Source organism: Rhinatrema bivittatum, unplaced genomic scaffold (genome assembly GCF_901001135.1).
Source record: "Rhinatrema bivittatum unplaced genomic scaffold, aRhiBiv1.1, whole genome shotgun sequence".
Taxonomy (NCBI): Eukaryota; Metazoa; Chordata; class Amphibia; order Gymnophiona; family Rhinatrematidae; genus Rhinatrema; species Rhinatrema bivittatum.
In genome coordinates, this window is record NW_021820389.1 from 292,310 (window position 1) to 305,767 (window position 13,458).

At 52.1% G+C, this 13,458-nt stretch overlaps 1 protein-coding gene across 4 annotated transcripts in view; it reads left to right on the forward strand.

Annotated features, from left to right (window-relative positions):
• The window catches only part of LOC115081600 (antigen peptide transporter 1-like), a 20,121-nt gene extending 7,168 nt beyond the window's left edge, over positions 1-12,953 (forward strand). For 3 of the 4 annotated variants that reach the window (XM_029586025.1, XM_029586023.1, XM_029586024.1), the window contains exons 7-12: positions 6,729-6,857; positions 7,343-7,531; positions 7,802-7,975; positions 8,897-9,056; positions 9,304-9,440; positions 10,545-12,953. In XM_029586025.1, the coding sequence (XP_029441885.1) occupies positions 6,729-6,857; positions 7,343-7,531; positions 7,802-7,975; positions 8,897-9,056; positions 9,304-9,440; positions 10,545-10,769 (1,014 nt within the window). In that variant the 3' untranslated portion in view covers positions 10,770-12,953. The remainder of the gene's footprint in view (positions 1-6,728; positions 6,858-7,342; positions 7,532-7,801; positions 7,976-8,896; positions 9,057-9,303; positions 9,441-10,544) is intronic. The other variant, XM_029586026.1, reaches the window with a different exon arrangement.
• The last annotated feature ends 505 nt before the right edge of the window (positions 12,954-13,458 follow it).

A 13,458-nucleotide genomic window follows, 5' to 3' on the forward strand; every position in this document is an offset into this window, starting at 1 on the left:
TCTCACTGACTCCAGCTCTCCGGGCTGGCTCTGTATATCAGGAATGTAATGTGACAGCCTCTTCTGCCTCTCACTGCCTCCAGCTCTCCGGGCTGGCTCTGTATATCAGGGATGTAACGTGACAGCCTCTTCTGCCTCTCACTGACTCCAGCTCTCCGGGCTGGCTCTGTATATCAGGGATGTAATGTGACAGCCTCTTCTGCCTCTCACTGCCTCTAGCTCTCGGGCTGGCTCTGTATATCAGGGATGTAAAGTGACAGCCTCTTCTGCCTCTCACTGACTCTAGCTCTCGGGCTGGCTCTGTATATCAGGGATGTAATGTGACAGCCTCTTCTGCCTCTCACTGACTCTAGCTCTCCGGGCTGGCTCTTTATATCAGGGATGTAATGTGACAGCCTCTTCTGCCTCTCACTGACTCTAGCTCTCGGGCTGGCTCTGTATATCAGGGATGTAAAGTGACAGCCTCTTCTGCCTCTCACTGACTCTAGCTCTCGGGCTGGCTCTGTATATCAGGGATGTAATGTGACAGCCTCTTCTGCCTCTCACTGACTCTAGCTCTCCGGGCTGGCTCTGTATATCAGGGATGTAATGTGACAGCCTCTTCTGCCTCTCACTGACTCTAGCTCTCGGGCTGGCTCTGTATATCAGGGATGTAACGTGACAGCCTCTTCTGCCTCTCACTGCCTCTAGCTCTCCGGGCTGGCTCTGTATATCAGGGATGTAACGTGACAGCCTCTTCTGCCTCTCACTGCCTCTAGCTCTCCGGGCTGGCTCTGTATATCAGGGATGTAACGTGACAGCCTCTTCTGCCTCTCACTGCCTCTAGCTCTCCGGGCTGGCTCTGTATATCAGGGATGTAACGTGACAGCCTCTTCTGCCTCTCACTGCCTCTAGCTCTCCGGGCTGGCTCTGTATATCAGGGATGTAACGTGACAGCCTCTTCTGCCTCTCACTGCCTCTAGCTCTCCGGGCTGGCTCTGTATATCAGGGATGTAACGTGACAGCCTCTTCTGCCTCTCACTGCCTCCAGCTCTCCGGGCTGGCTCTGTATATCAGGGATGTAACGTGACAGCCTCTTCTGCCTCTCACTGACTCCAGCTCTCCGGGCTGGCTCTGTATATCAGGGATGTAACGTGACAGCCTCTTCTGCCTCTCACTGCCTCTAGCTCTCCGGGCTGGCTCTGTATATCAGGGATGTAACGTGACAGCCTCTTCTGCCTCTCACTGACTCCAGCTCTCCGGGCTGGCTCTGTATATCAGGGATGTAATGTGACAGCCTCTTCTGCCTCTCACTGCCTCTAGCTCTCCGGGCTGGCTCTGTATATCAGGGATGTAACGTGACAGCCTCTTCTGCCTCTCACTGCCTCTAGCTCTCCGGGCTGGCTCTGTATATCAGGGATGTAACGTGACAGCCTCTTCTGCCTCTCACTGGCTCCAGCTCTCCGGGCTGGCTCTGTATATCAGGGATGTAACGTGACAGCCTCTTCTGCCTCTCACTGACTCCAGCTCTCCGGGCTGGCTCTGTATATCAGGGATGTAACGTGACAGCCTCTTCTGCCTCTCACTGCCTCTAGCTCTCCGGGCTGGCTCTGTATATCAGGGATGTAACGTGACAGCCTCTTCTGCCTCTCACTGCCTCTAGCTCGCCGGGCTGGCTCTGTATATCAGGGATGTAATGTGACAGCCTCTTCTGCCTCTCACTGCCTCTAGCTCTCGGGCTGGCTCTGTATATCAGGGATGTAACGTGACAGCCTCTTCTGCCTCTCACTGCCTCTAGCTCTCCGGGCTGGCCCTGTATATCAGGAATGTAATGTGACAGCCTCTTCTGCCTCTCACTGACTCCAGCTCTCCGGGCTGGCTCTGTATATCAGGAATGTAACGTGACAGCCTCTTCTGCCTCTCACTGCCTCCAGCTCTCCGGGCTGGCTCTGTATATCAGGGATGTAACGTGACAGCCTCTTCTGCCTCTCACTGACTCCAGCTCTCCGGGCTGGCTCTGTATATCAGGGATGTAACGTGACAGCCTCTTCTGCCTCTCACTGCCTCTAGCTCTCCGGGCTGGCTCTGTATATCAGGGATGTAATGTGACAGCCTCTTCTGCCTCTCACTGACTCCAGCTCTCCGGGCTGGCTCTGTATATCAGGGATGTAATGTGACAGCCTCTTCTGCCTCTCACTGCCTCTAGCTCTCGGGCTGGCTCTGTATATCAGGGATGTAAAGTGACAGCCTCTTCTGCCTCTCACTGACTCTAGCTCTCGGGCTGGCTCTGTATATCAGGGATGTAATGTGACAGCCTCTTCTGCCTCTCACTGACTCTAGCTCTCCGGGCTGGCTCTGTATATCAGGGATGTAATGTGACAGCCTCTTCTGCCTCTCACTGACTCTAGCTCTCGGGCTGGCTCTGTATATCAGGGATGTAATGTGACAGCCTCTTCTGCCTCTCACTGACTCTAGCTCTCCGGGCTGGCTCTGTATATCAGGGATGTAATGTGACAGCCTCTTCTGCCTCTCACTGACTCTAGCTCTCGGGCTGGCTCTGTATATCAGGGATGTAACGTGACAGCCTCTTCTGCCTCTCACTGCCTCTAGCTCTCCGGGCTGGCTCTGTATATCAGGGATGTAACGTGACAGCCTCTTCTGCCTCTCACTGCCTCTAGCTCTCCGGGCTGGCTCTGTATATCAGGGATGTAACGTGACAGCCTCTTCTGCCTCTCACTGCCTCTAGCTCTCCGGGCTGGCTCTGTATATCAGGGATGTAACGTGACAGCCTCTTCTGCCTCTCACTGCCTCTAGCTCTCCGGGCTGGCTCTGTATATCAGGGATGTAACGTGACAGCCTCTTCTGCCTCTCACTGCCTCCAGCTCTCCGGGCTGGCTCTGTATATCAGGGATGTAACGTGACAGCTTCTTCTGCCTCTCACTGACTCCAGCTCTCCGGGCTGGCTCTGTATATCAGGGATGTAACGTGACAGCCTCTTCTGCCTCTCACTGCCTCTAGCTCTCCGGGCTGGCTCTGTATATCAGGGATGTAACGTGACAGCCTCTTCTGCCTCTCACTGACTCCAGCTCTCCGGGCTCGCTCTGTATATCAGGGATGTAACGTGACAGCCTCTTCTGCCTCTCACTGCCTCTAGCTCTCCGGGCTGGCTCTGTATATCAGGGATGTAACGTGACAGCCTCTTCTGCCTCTCACTGCCTCTAGCTCTCCGGGCTGGCTCTGTATATCAGGGATGTAACGTGACAGCCTCTTCTGCCTCTCACTGGCTCCAGCTCTCCGGGCTGGCTCTGTATATCAGGGATGTAACGTGACAGCCTCTTCTGCCTCTCACTGACTCCAGCTCTCCGGGCTGGCTCTGTATATCAGGGATGTAACGTGACAGCCTCTTCTGCCTCTCACTGCCTCTAGCTCTCCGGGCTGGCTCTGTATATCAGGGATGTAACGTGACAGCCTCTTCTGCCTCTCACTGCCTCTAGCTCTCCGGGCTGGCTCTGTATATCAGGGATGTAACGTGACAGCCTCTTCTGCCTCTCACTGCCTCTAGCTCTCCGGGCTGGCTCTGTATATCAGGGATGTAACGTGACAGCCTCTTCTGCCTCTCACTTACTCCAGCTCTCCGAGCTGGCTCTGTATATCAGGAATGTAATGTGACAGCCTCTTCTGCCTCTCACTGGCTCCAGCTGACTGGGCTGGCTCTGTATATCAGGGATGTAATGTGACAGCCTCTTCTGCCTCTCACTGGCTCCAGCTCTCCGGGCTGGCTCTGTATATCAGGGATGTAACGTGACAGCCTCTTCTGCCTCTCACTGTCTCTAGCTCTCGGGGCTGGCTCTGTATATCAGGGATGTAACGTGACAGCCTCTTCTGCCTCTCACGGACTCTAGCTCTCCGGGCTGGCTCTGTATATCAGGGAGGTAACGTGACAGCCTCTTCTGCCTCTCACGGACTCTAGCTCTCCGGGCTGGCTCTGTATATCAGGGATGTAACGTGACAGCCTCTTCTGCCTCTCACTGCCTCTAGCTCTCCGGGCTGGCTCTGTATATCAGGGATGTAATGTGACAGCCTCTTCTGCCTCTCACTGTCTCTATTTATTTATTTATTTATTTATTTATTTATTTAAGGGTTTTTATATACCGCAGTACGTAAAGAAATACATCACCGCGGTTTACATTTAACAATAACTTAGCAACAGGCTTTACATTGACATTATTAATAGGTATTAAATAAACTAAATTCCATATAACAGTTTTGACGGAAAACAGGCTGAACAGACTGTGGACCATCCAATAAAGTATAACATACAATTAAAATATTGATGTAACTATTAAACCTTAACAAACCAACACAAAAACTAAATAGTATCTAAAACAATACCGGTTCTGAGTGTGGATACAATTTCTATATTGCACCGAAGACATTTCTGTTATTTAAAGCTACTTAATATCATGATGGGGAAAGGTGGGCAGGTAAGGTGAAGAAGGAGATTGAGGAGGGAATGAGGTTAGGGTGGGAAACGGAGCAAGGGAGAGAGGGTAGAAAATAGAATGGCATTTCAGTTAAACGGATATCATTGTGTGAATGCTAGTTCAAATAACCACGTTTTGAGTCCTTGTTTGAATTTCTTATGGCAGGGCTCCAGACGTAGGTCAGTGGGCATCTTGTTCCATAAGTTGATTCCCGCTATGGAGATAGAACGGTCTCTTGTGGTCACGTGTTTGATGTTTTTTGTTGGGGGGGCTGCCAATTTAGCTTGATGGATGTGTCTTATGGGTCTCTTGGAGGTATGGAACACAAACTGCTCCGAGAACCATTGCATCTCTTGGTTATAGATCGACTTATGTATGAGGGAGAGAACTTTAAAGGTAATTCTAGAAGCTACTGGGAGCCAATGCAAGAACATGAGAGCAGGTGTTATGTGATCATGGAGATGGGTATTGGTGATTAATCGAGCTGCTGCATTCTGTAACATCTGTAAAGGTTGAATTGAGCTTTTAGGGAGACCCAAGAGTATTGCGTTACAGTAGTCAATTTTTGGTAGTATGGTAGCTTGCAATACCGTCCGGAAATCTTGTGGATGTAGAAGAGGTTTAATTATTTTTAGTGTGTGAAGTTTGAAAAATCCATTTTTTATTGTAGCTGAGATGAATTTCTTTAAAGTGAAATGGTTGTCAATAATGACGCCAAGACTGCGGACTTGCTGAAGTAGGGGAAGAACTGAAGTAGAGTGGTGGGATGTGTTGGAGGGGATGTTATTGTGTGGCATGATGATGATGAGTTCAGTTTTGGTAGTGTTTATAGCTAAGAAGTTTTCTGTGAGAAGCTTTTTTATTTCTGCCAGGGCTGATTCCCAGGTTTTCAGAGCATTAGTGAGGGAATCATTAATAGGGATAAGAATCTGTACGTCATCGGCATATATGAAGTGGTGGAGTTTTAGTTTTGCTAGGAGTCGACAGAGAGGTGCTAAGTAAATGTTAAACAGTGTTGATGATAGCGAGGAGCCTTGTGGTACACCTTGTAGCAGATTTCTTGGTTTAGATATTTGGGATCCCAACTTGACACTGTATGTCCTATCTGTCAGAAAAGATTGGATCCAGTTTAGTGCAGTGCCAGTGATGCCGATTTGAGAGAGGAGGGCTAGAAGGATATTATGATTGACCGTGTCAAATGCCGAAGAAATATCGAGTAGGGCAAGAATGTATGAATGACCAGAATCTAGTGTTTTTAGAATAGAGTCTGAGAGGGATACTAGCAGCGTTTCAGTACTATGGAATGTCTCTAGCTCTCCGGGCTGGCTCTGTATATCAGGGATGTAACGTGACAGCCTCTTCTGCCTCTCACTGACTCCAGCTCTCCGGGCTGGCTCTGTATATCAGGGATGTAACGTGACAGCCTCTTCTGCCTCTCACTGACTCTAGCTCTCCGGGCTGGCTCTGTATATCAGGAATGTAATGTGACAGCCTCTTCTGCCTCTCACTGCCTCTAGCTCTCCGGGCTGGCCCTGTATATCAGGGATGTAATGTGACAGCCTCTTCTGCCTCTCACTGACTCCAGCTCTCCGGGCTGGCTCTGTATATCAGGAATGTAATGTGACAGCCTCTTCTGCCTCTCACTGACTCCAGCTCTCCGGGCTGGCTCTGTATATCAGGGATGTAACGTGACAGCTTCTTCTGCCTCTCACTGACTCCAGCTCTCCGGGCTGGCTCTGTATATCAGGGATGTAATGTGACAGCCTCTTCTGCCTCTCACTGACTCCAGCTCTCCGGGCTGGCTCTGTATATCAGGGATGTAATGTGACAGCCTCTTCTGCCTCTCACTGCCTCTAGCTCTCCGGGCTGGCTCTGTATATCAGGGATGTAATGTGACAGCCTCTTCTGCCTCTCACTGCCTCTAGCTCTCCGGGCTGGCTCTGTATATCAGGGATGTAATGTGACAGCCTCTTCTGCCTCTCACTGCCTCTAGCTCTCCGGGCTGGCTCTGTATATCAGGGATGTAATGTGACAGCCTCTTCTGCCTCTCACTGCCTCTAGCTCTCCGGGCTGGCTCTGTATATCAGGGATGTAATGTGACAGCCTCTTCTGCCTCTCACTGCCTCTAGCTCGCCGGGCTGGCTCTGTATATCAGGGATGTAATGTGACAGCCTCTTCTGCCTCTCACTGACTCCAGCTCGCCGGGCTGGCTCTGTATATCAGGGAGGTAACGTGACAGCCTCTTCTGCCTCTCACTGCCTCTAGCTCTCCGGGCTGGCTCTGAAAGTGGGGATCCTGTACTATGGGGGCCGCCTGGTGACCGCCGGCTACGTCAGCAGCGGAGACCTGGTGGCATTCGTTCTGTATGAGCTGCAGTTCACCCCCGCGATGGAGGTAAGTGCTCCCCGAGACCTCGGACACACTGACGAGGCTACATCCTCCGCTGGAACCTGCAGCCTTTCACTGCAAGAGCCGGGCAGAGAGGGGCAAGAACTGAGGTGGGGGGCATAAGAACCCAGAGCCCTCCCTTCCTTCTCACCAGAGCAGAGCAAGAGAGGGGAAAAAGCCGAGGGGATATGGAAGCCCGCCTCCCCATCCTTCAGAGCAGGGTTAAGGGGAATTTCTGTAATTAAATGTGAATGTACATATCTGATTGCGCTGCAGTTTAATCCTCCTTGCCTTCGGTAGTGAGACCGTATCCAGTCCCTGAGGATCTCCCTCTCTTAGAAACATTGAAAAGTGATGGCAGAAGAAGACCATGCGGCCTGTCTTGTCCTCCCATCCACGCCATCTAATTCAGCTTTACAGTCTTGGTGCCTGAGAGCGCAGTTCGTTGTCGGTGTTAAAGGGTGTGGCGGTCTCTCTTGTGTCTCTCTCAGGTGCTGCTCAGGATGTACCCCGACGTGAAGAAGGCAGTGGGAGCCTCAGAGAAGATCTTTGAGTACATGCACAGGAGTCCCAGGATCGCAGCCACGGGGAGCCTGGCGCCGGAGACCCTGGAAGGCCACGTGACCTTCCAGAATGTGTCCTTCTCCTACCCCAGCCGCCCGGGCACCCCGGTGCTGAAGGTATGGCAGGGATCGGTGCGAGAGGCGCAGTGTCGTGTTGTGAGTGCAGACACCTCCTCCCCACCCCCATCCTTCCTGGAGTAAGTCTGCCTGTAACACGGCTCAGTCCTGCAGGGTCTGACGGGCTTTCTGGGGGTCAGCTGTGAAGGACAGAGGGCAGGGGTGAAGGACATCCAATAGCTGCATCTTGTCTTCTTTGTCTTCCGTAGTCATTCACGTTCTGCTCTCCTCCAGTCTCTGTCTTATCTCTCTCTCCCCTCACTCCTGCAGGACGTCTCCTTCCAGCTGAGGCCCGGTGAGGTCACTGCCCTGGTGGGCCCCTCTGCCGCAGGGAAATCCACTTGCGTCTGGCTCCTGGAGCGGTTCTACCAGCCGCAGGAGGGAGGGATCTTACTGGACGGAAAATCGATTTGGGAGTACGAGCAGAAGTATTTCCACAGCAAGGTAGGGGGGCGAGGGATCATCCAGCCTTTCTATATCACATGGGTCGGGGGGGGGTCTAAATCCAGGCCCTCCCCTGCCTATCCCGCCCCGGCTTGCTGCGAGGAGGAGGAGCCTCGGCCCAGGATCCAGCTGTTATTTCTGGATGAAAGCGTGAGCTGCTGTCATCTTCCGAACAAAGACAAACCCTTCACAGTCCAGTTTACAAGTGCTATAGATTGCGGGACCCCCAGATCCTGTCCTTAGTACAAAGGTCTCCACAAAAGGGACAGGGGAGTTTCTGTAGCCAGACCACCAAAGATAATTTCCAAAGAATGAACTTGTGATGCTGGAATCCACAGCAGACATAACATTCTCTGAAATCTGGGTTTATTCCATCAATAAATACAAGTTTTAAACCCCCCCCCCCACTTCTGCAAACCAGTGAATGTTGAGGCGTGTACCCCTGCGATGATATTTGTCCTCCCGCCCACCTTCAGCACAGACAGATCTCCCCCTTCCCTGGTATCGTTCTGCTGACCTTAAAACAAAAGCCACACAGCAATATCAAAATTACCCTATTATCGTAGAATTAGAGAGATGGGACTGGAAGGGACCTCAGGAGATCATCTACTCTAGGCCATCCCTTGCCTCCAAGCAGGATCCCTGCTGTGCTGAATCCATCCCTGGCAGATTTGTCTAATCTGCTATTTAAACCCTCCGGTGACAGAGATACTTAGATTTGGTGCATGTCCTGATTACACAGGTATCTTATCTGCACTGCAGTGTGACTGATACAGGCAAAAGAATGGGAGAGATTTGGGGGACAGGTTCTTGAATAAACGGCGTGGGCTTGGGCTGTGAATAAATCACGTATATATTCTCCGATTCTTGCGTCTTCTTCGTCAGATCCCCCTCTGATCTGGACATGCCTTCTGCTTGCAGGTGGCCCTGGTGAGCCAGGAACCGGTCCTGTTTGCCCGCTCCGTGCAGGAGAACATCTCCTACGGGCTGGGAGAGGTGGCCCTGGACGATGTGAAGGCTGCGGCTAAATGCGCCAGTGCTGACGGCTTCATCTCTGACCTGAATAAGGGCTACCAGACAGGTGAAGCCTCCCCCGTGTGACCAGACAGCTCCCCCTGGAAATGATTTGGCTAGTAACTTCCTTCACCTCTCTACCCGTGCCAAGCTGGTCCCTTTACTTCCCAGTTTCAAATCCTTTACCCAGCTCTCCCGCTGTGTTCTGGCTGCCCTGGGAGCCTCTGTGCAGAGGTGGGGGCTCCACGGATCTTTTCCACATGCCTAAAAACTGTCCCACTAAGCACTTGGGTTGAATGTTCCCCTCCCCACAGATGCTGGCGAGAAGGGAGGACAGCTCTCCGTGGGGCAGAAGCAGAGGGTGGCCATCGCCCGGGCGCTGCTGCGGGACCCTCAGATCCTCATCCTGGACGATGCTACCAGCTCCCTGGACATGGAGACTGAACATCTGGTGAGTGTGAGGGCAGGCGAGGGTGTGACCAGCAGCACCCGTGGTCACAGGAGGGCAGGCAAAGGTTACAGTGGAGCGGGGCTCCGCCCTATCCTCATGCAGTTAGCCTCATGCGATCTGTGATATGGATCAGTTTTCGGGGACCACCCAGCCCGTCAGGTTTTCAGAATATCCTCACTGAATATGTATGAGATAGATCTGCATGCATTTGGTCTGTGTACCAGGATAATTTGAATACATGGGTTATCCTGGAAACCAGGACTGTATTTGGGGTTCCAGCTCTATGGAAGTGGCACATCTGGGCCAACCTGGTGGCTTAGCAGTTAAGTGCAGTTTGATTCCCGGGCCGGCCCGGGCTGGGATGCTGCGGGGGGCAGTGGTCAGAAACTTGGGTAGGGAGGGGGTGCAGGAAGTCTCAGTCATTGCACAATGGTGACGCTAGGGGCTGGACTTAAGGTCCATGTTATCCGGGTTCCAGGAGGAGCTCCAGTTTGTGGCCCCCACTTAAGGCCTGTGATGCCTCAGTTGGAGGGGTGGGGGGGATTAGAGAATGTGGGATAAAACCCCGGGTAATTACAAATGGAGGCTGCTTTGGCCAGTTCTGCTAGAGCTGGAAACCCAAAGGAGCAGGGGGAAACTGCCCCCCACCCCGAAAAAGTGCCATGTGTTTGGGAGACAGATGTGGAGGTTACTGTGACCCTGCTGGGGCTGGTGACATCACTGCTTCCCAGGCAAGTTTTGTTACCCTCTCAGGGACCAATTAGAAGTCAGGAATGACAATGGCTTTATGATGTCAGAGGTCTGGACTTAAAATGTCTTGGGAGCCAGTGGAATGATGCAATTTGCAAACTGAAATCCTATTGGTTGAAATACATTTAGTGATGTTTTCCTCTGAGAAGGGTGGATGGTGTTCCTACTCATCACATGACTACTCTCAGCCAATCAGGAGTAAAGGAGAGTCATAGCTGTGTATTTAACACCCCCTGTACTGTGGTGGAGTTTCCCAGGATTTATGGGAGATGTAGTTCTCCCCAGCAGTGCCAGACTCAAGTACATGTAATTACTATTAGTGCTACAGTTCTTATGCTGAGTTCTCCTACACAGGTGCAAACGGCAGTTTATAACGGATTCCGGCACAGGACGGTGCTGGTGATCGCTCACCGGCTCAGCACGGCGGAGAGGGCAGACCGGATCCTGGTGCTGGAGGGAGGGCAGGTCACAGAGGATGGGACGCACCAGGAGCTGCTGGAGAAGAAGGGAAGCTACAGCCGCATGGTGCAGAAACACGAGCAGGGCTTCCAGCGAGACCCTGTCAAAGGAGAAGAATGAGGAAGAGAGGGGGGGGGGTGTGCTGGGACTCCTCTCTCCTAGCCTCCAGACGCTTAAAAGTCACTTTTCTTGTGCGTTCCGATACTGCAGAGTGAACCTGACATGCAAAGCCTGAGATGTGTTTGTCCCAGCTCGGATCTGCTGAGATTCCAGGTGTAAAATCTCAGCAGATCGCTTTGGTTGTTCACCACAGGCTGAAGGTGGCTTGGGGACAAAACATTTCATAATGCTAGAGAGAACAGTGCTGAGCAGGAAGACACAGGCAAAGGTGATTATTGTGCGGCTGATCTCCCAGGGCCCACAGACCTCCTCTTGTCCATCTGCCCTGGCACTGTATATTTTTCAGACAGCCTCACGATCTCCATCGGCGGTTTAGCGAGATCGGGGGCGGTGTGAGCCGATAGATACACTTACCTCGGTGCGTCCCTATGTGCCTGTAGCCCTGAGGTGCGTGCAGGGAGATGACTTGCATTTCAGGGATAGGCACTTGTCCGTGGGTCTGTCTTTGTTTGTGTGAGGGTGGGTGAGATGTAACAAACCCTCAAGGAACCTGCTCGGTGACTCTGAACCCTCCCTCCTCTGATAGTAATTTATTGCAGGGGTTCCTGACTGTCCAGGTTCTGGTACAGAAGCCTTTTTGATGCTTTTCATGCTTTGGAGAGCGCCCTGAGCTCGGAGGCTCAGCACAGTTTGCTGCACACACGCTGCTTTTAATTCAGGAAATAATTGAATTTGATTCTTCAGTAGCTTCTTATATGGGGTTTTAAAACTAATCTTTCCGCACTGAGGCAGACGGAATCTGTGGGAGAAAGATCCACAGACTTAGAAAGCGTTGACCGCCAGACCCTGAAATATTCCACGAGGTCTCCTGCACCAGTCCAGACCCTTGGGCTTTGCTTCTGCCCACCTGCAGCAGTCTCCGGGCAGCTCCGTGCTCTCCAGCGCCAGGTGTCGCAGCTCACGTCCTCCTGCTCCCGCCAGGACAGGACCAGCAAGAGACTCTCGATGCAGCAGCTGCAGTGCTTGGCAGGAGCCGGCTCCCTCTCCTAGCTCCTCTTACTGCAAAGTGCTTGCAGTTTACTAATCTCCAGCCCTCACCAGCCTGCATCAGTGGCATAACTATCTATTGCACCCCATGGACCCGCAGAGTCTTTTAGAAGACGACTTTAAGGATGCCTACTTGCCAAGAAAGAGGGAAGCCAGAGATCAAATAGAGTAGACTGGGCAGCCAAGATGGGCCTTATGGTCCCTTATCTGCAAGGCTAATCCCAGAGGGGATGTGGGGAGGTGGGGTGACTCAGCAGGCAAAGTCTGAAGAGTGGGGGAGGGAAGGAGGGACCATACGGCTTGATGCTGATACTTCCTCGCTGGGGGTCGCCGCTCCCAAGCCACATCAGACGGAAGAGCGTGACCGGGGGGGCAATCACCCCAGTTTATCCTCGTCCCCTGCTCCACGTAAGGGCAGCCCCCCTAATAGCTCCTGGCCTTCCTGAGGCACTCCGGCTTCTCTTCCGTTGTCAGCTGCCCCCACTCACAAAAACAGGAATGAAAAGTAAAGGGATTGCAGGAGCCAGTCAGCACGGATCCTTCTAGGGTGCATTATCCGAGGTGGGGAGAATGGCCTTTTGATTTCAGAGGCTTGCACAATGCTATGTGCATCCCCTTTGCATGGCCTGAGCCACGGAGGAGTCCCACGTGTTCAGACGGGTGGAGGCGGTTACCAGTGTCGGTTCCCCTTCTGTGAGCTCTCTGGAGCCAGCCTGGAGGAGCAGCCCTCCCCTTACCTTGTGGTGGATGCATGCAACAGCCTCCCCCTGGAGATGGGGAATTCAAGAAAGCATGGGGGCGAGCACAGGGGGGCTCCGGGGGAGCGCTGGGGATTGTAAAGCTGAATAGTTGGTGTGGATGGGAGTACTGGATGGACTGTAGGGTTTCTGCCGTCACGTTTCTGTGTCCAGGCTGTTGGAGAACTGATGGAAATGGAACTGACACAGGGAAGCCAAACATTTCTGTTTTTACACAGCTGTGGGCTATCAGATCCTATTGCTTCATTTTATGGCTTTGTAAAAAAATTTATGGGCAGCGCAGGTCTGAACTTTCCACTAATTGTAGATAAGCGACCGGGCAAAATAGTAGTGCTGATGTTTCTCTTTTAAATTTTCTAATAAAAGTTATTTTTGGCTATCTTTGCTCATTCTTAGAACCATAAGAAAACTGCTTTCCCCATTAAGCTGTCCCACAGTGAGAGCTGGTGGCAGCGGTGGGGTTAGAGCCTACAGGCATGAGGCTGTCACACAGGGAAAGTTAATGGCAGTAGTGGGATTGGAGCCTGGGTGTGCAGGAGTACTGTGAGCACCATGTGATAATACCTCTGTGTGTCTCCATGGTGAGGCCGCACCTTGAGTACTATGTGCAGTTCAGCTCATCACATCTCAAAAAAGATATGTACTGGAAAAGGTACGGAGGAGGGTGACAGAAATGATAAAAGGGGAATGGAACAGCTCCCCTATGAGGAAAGACTAAAGAGGTTAGGACTTTTCAGCTTGGAGAAGAGACGACTGAGGGGGGATATGATAGAGGTGTTTAAGATCATGAGAGGTCTAGAACGGGTAGATGTGAATCGGTTATTTACTCCTTCAGATAATAGAAGGATTAAGGGGCACTCCATGAAGTTAGCATGGGGCACATT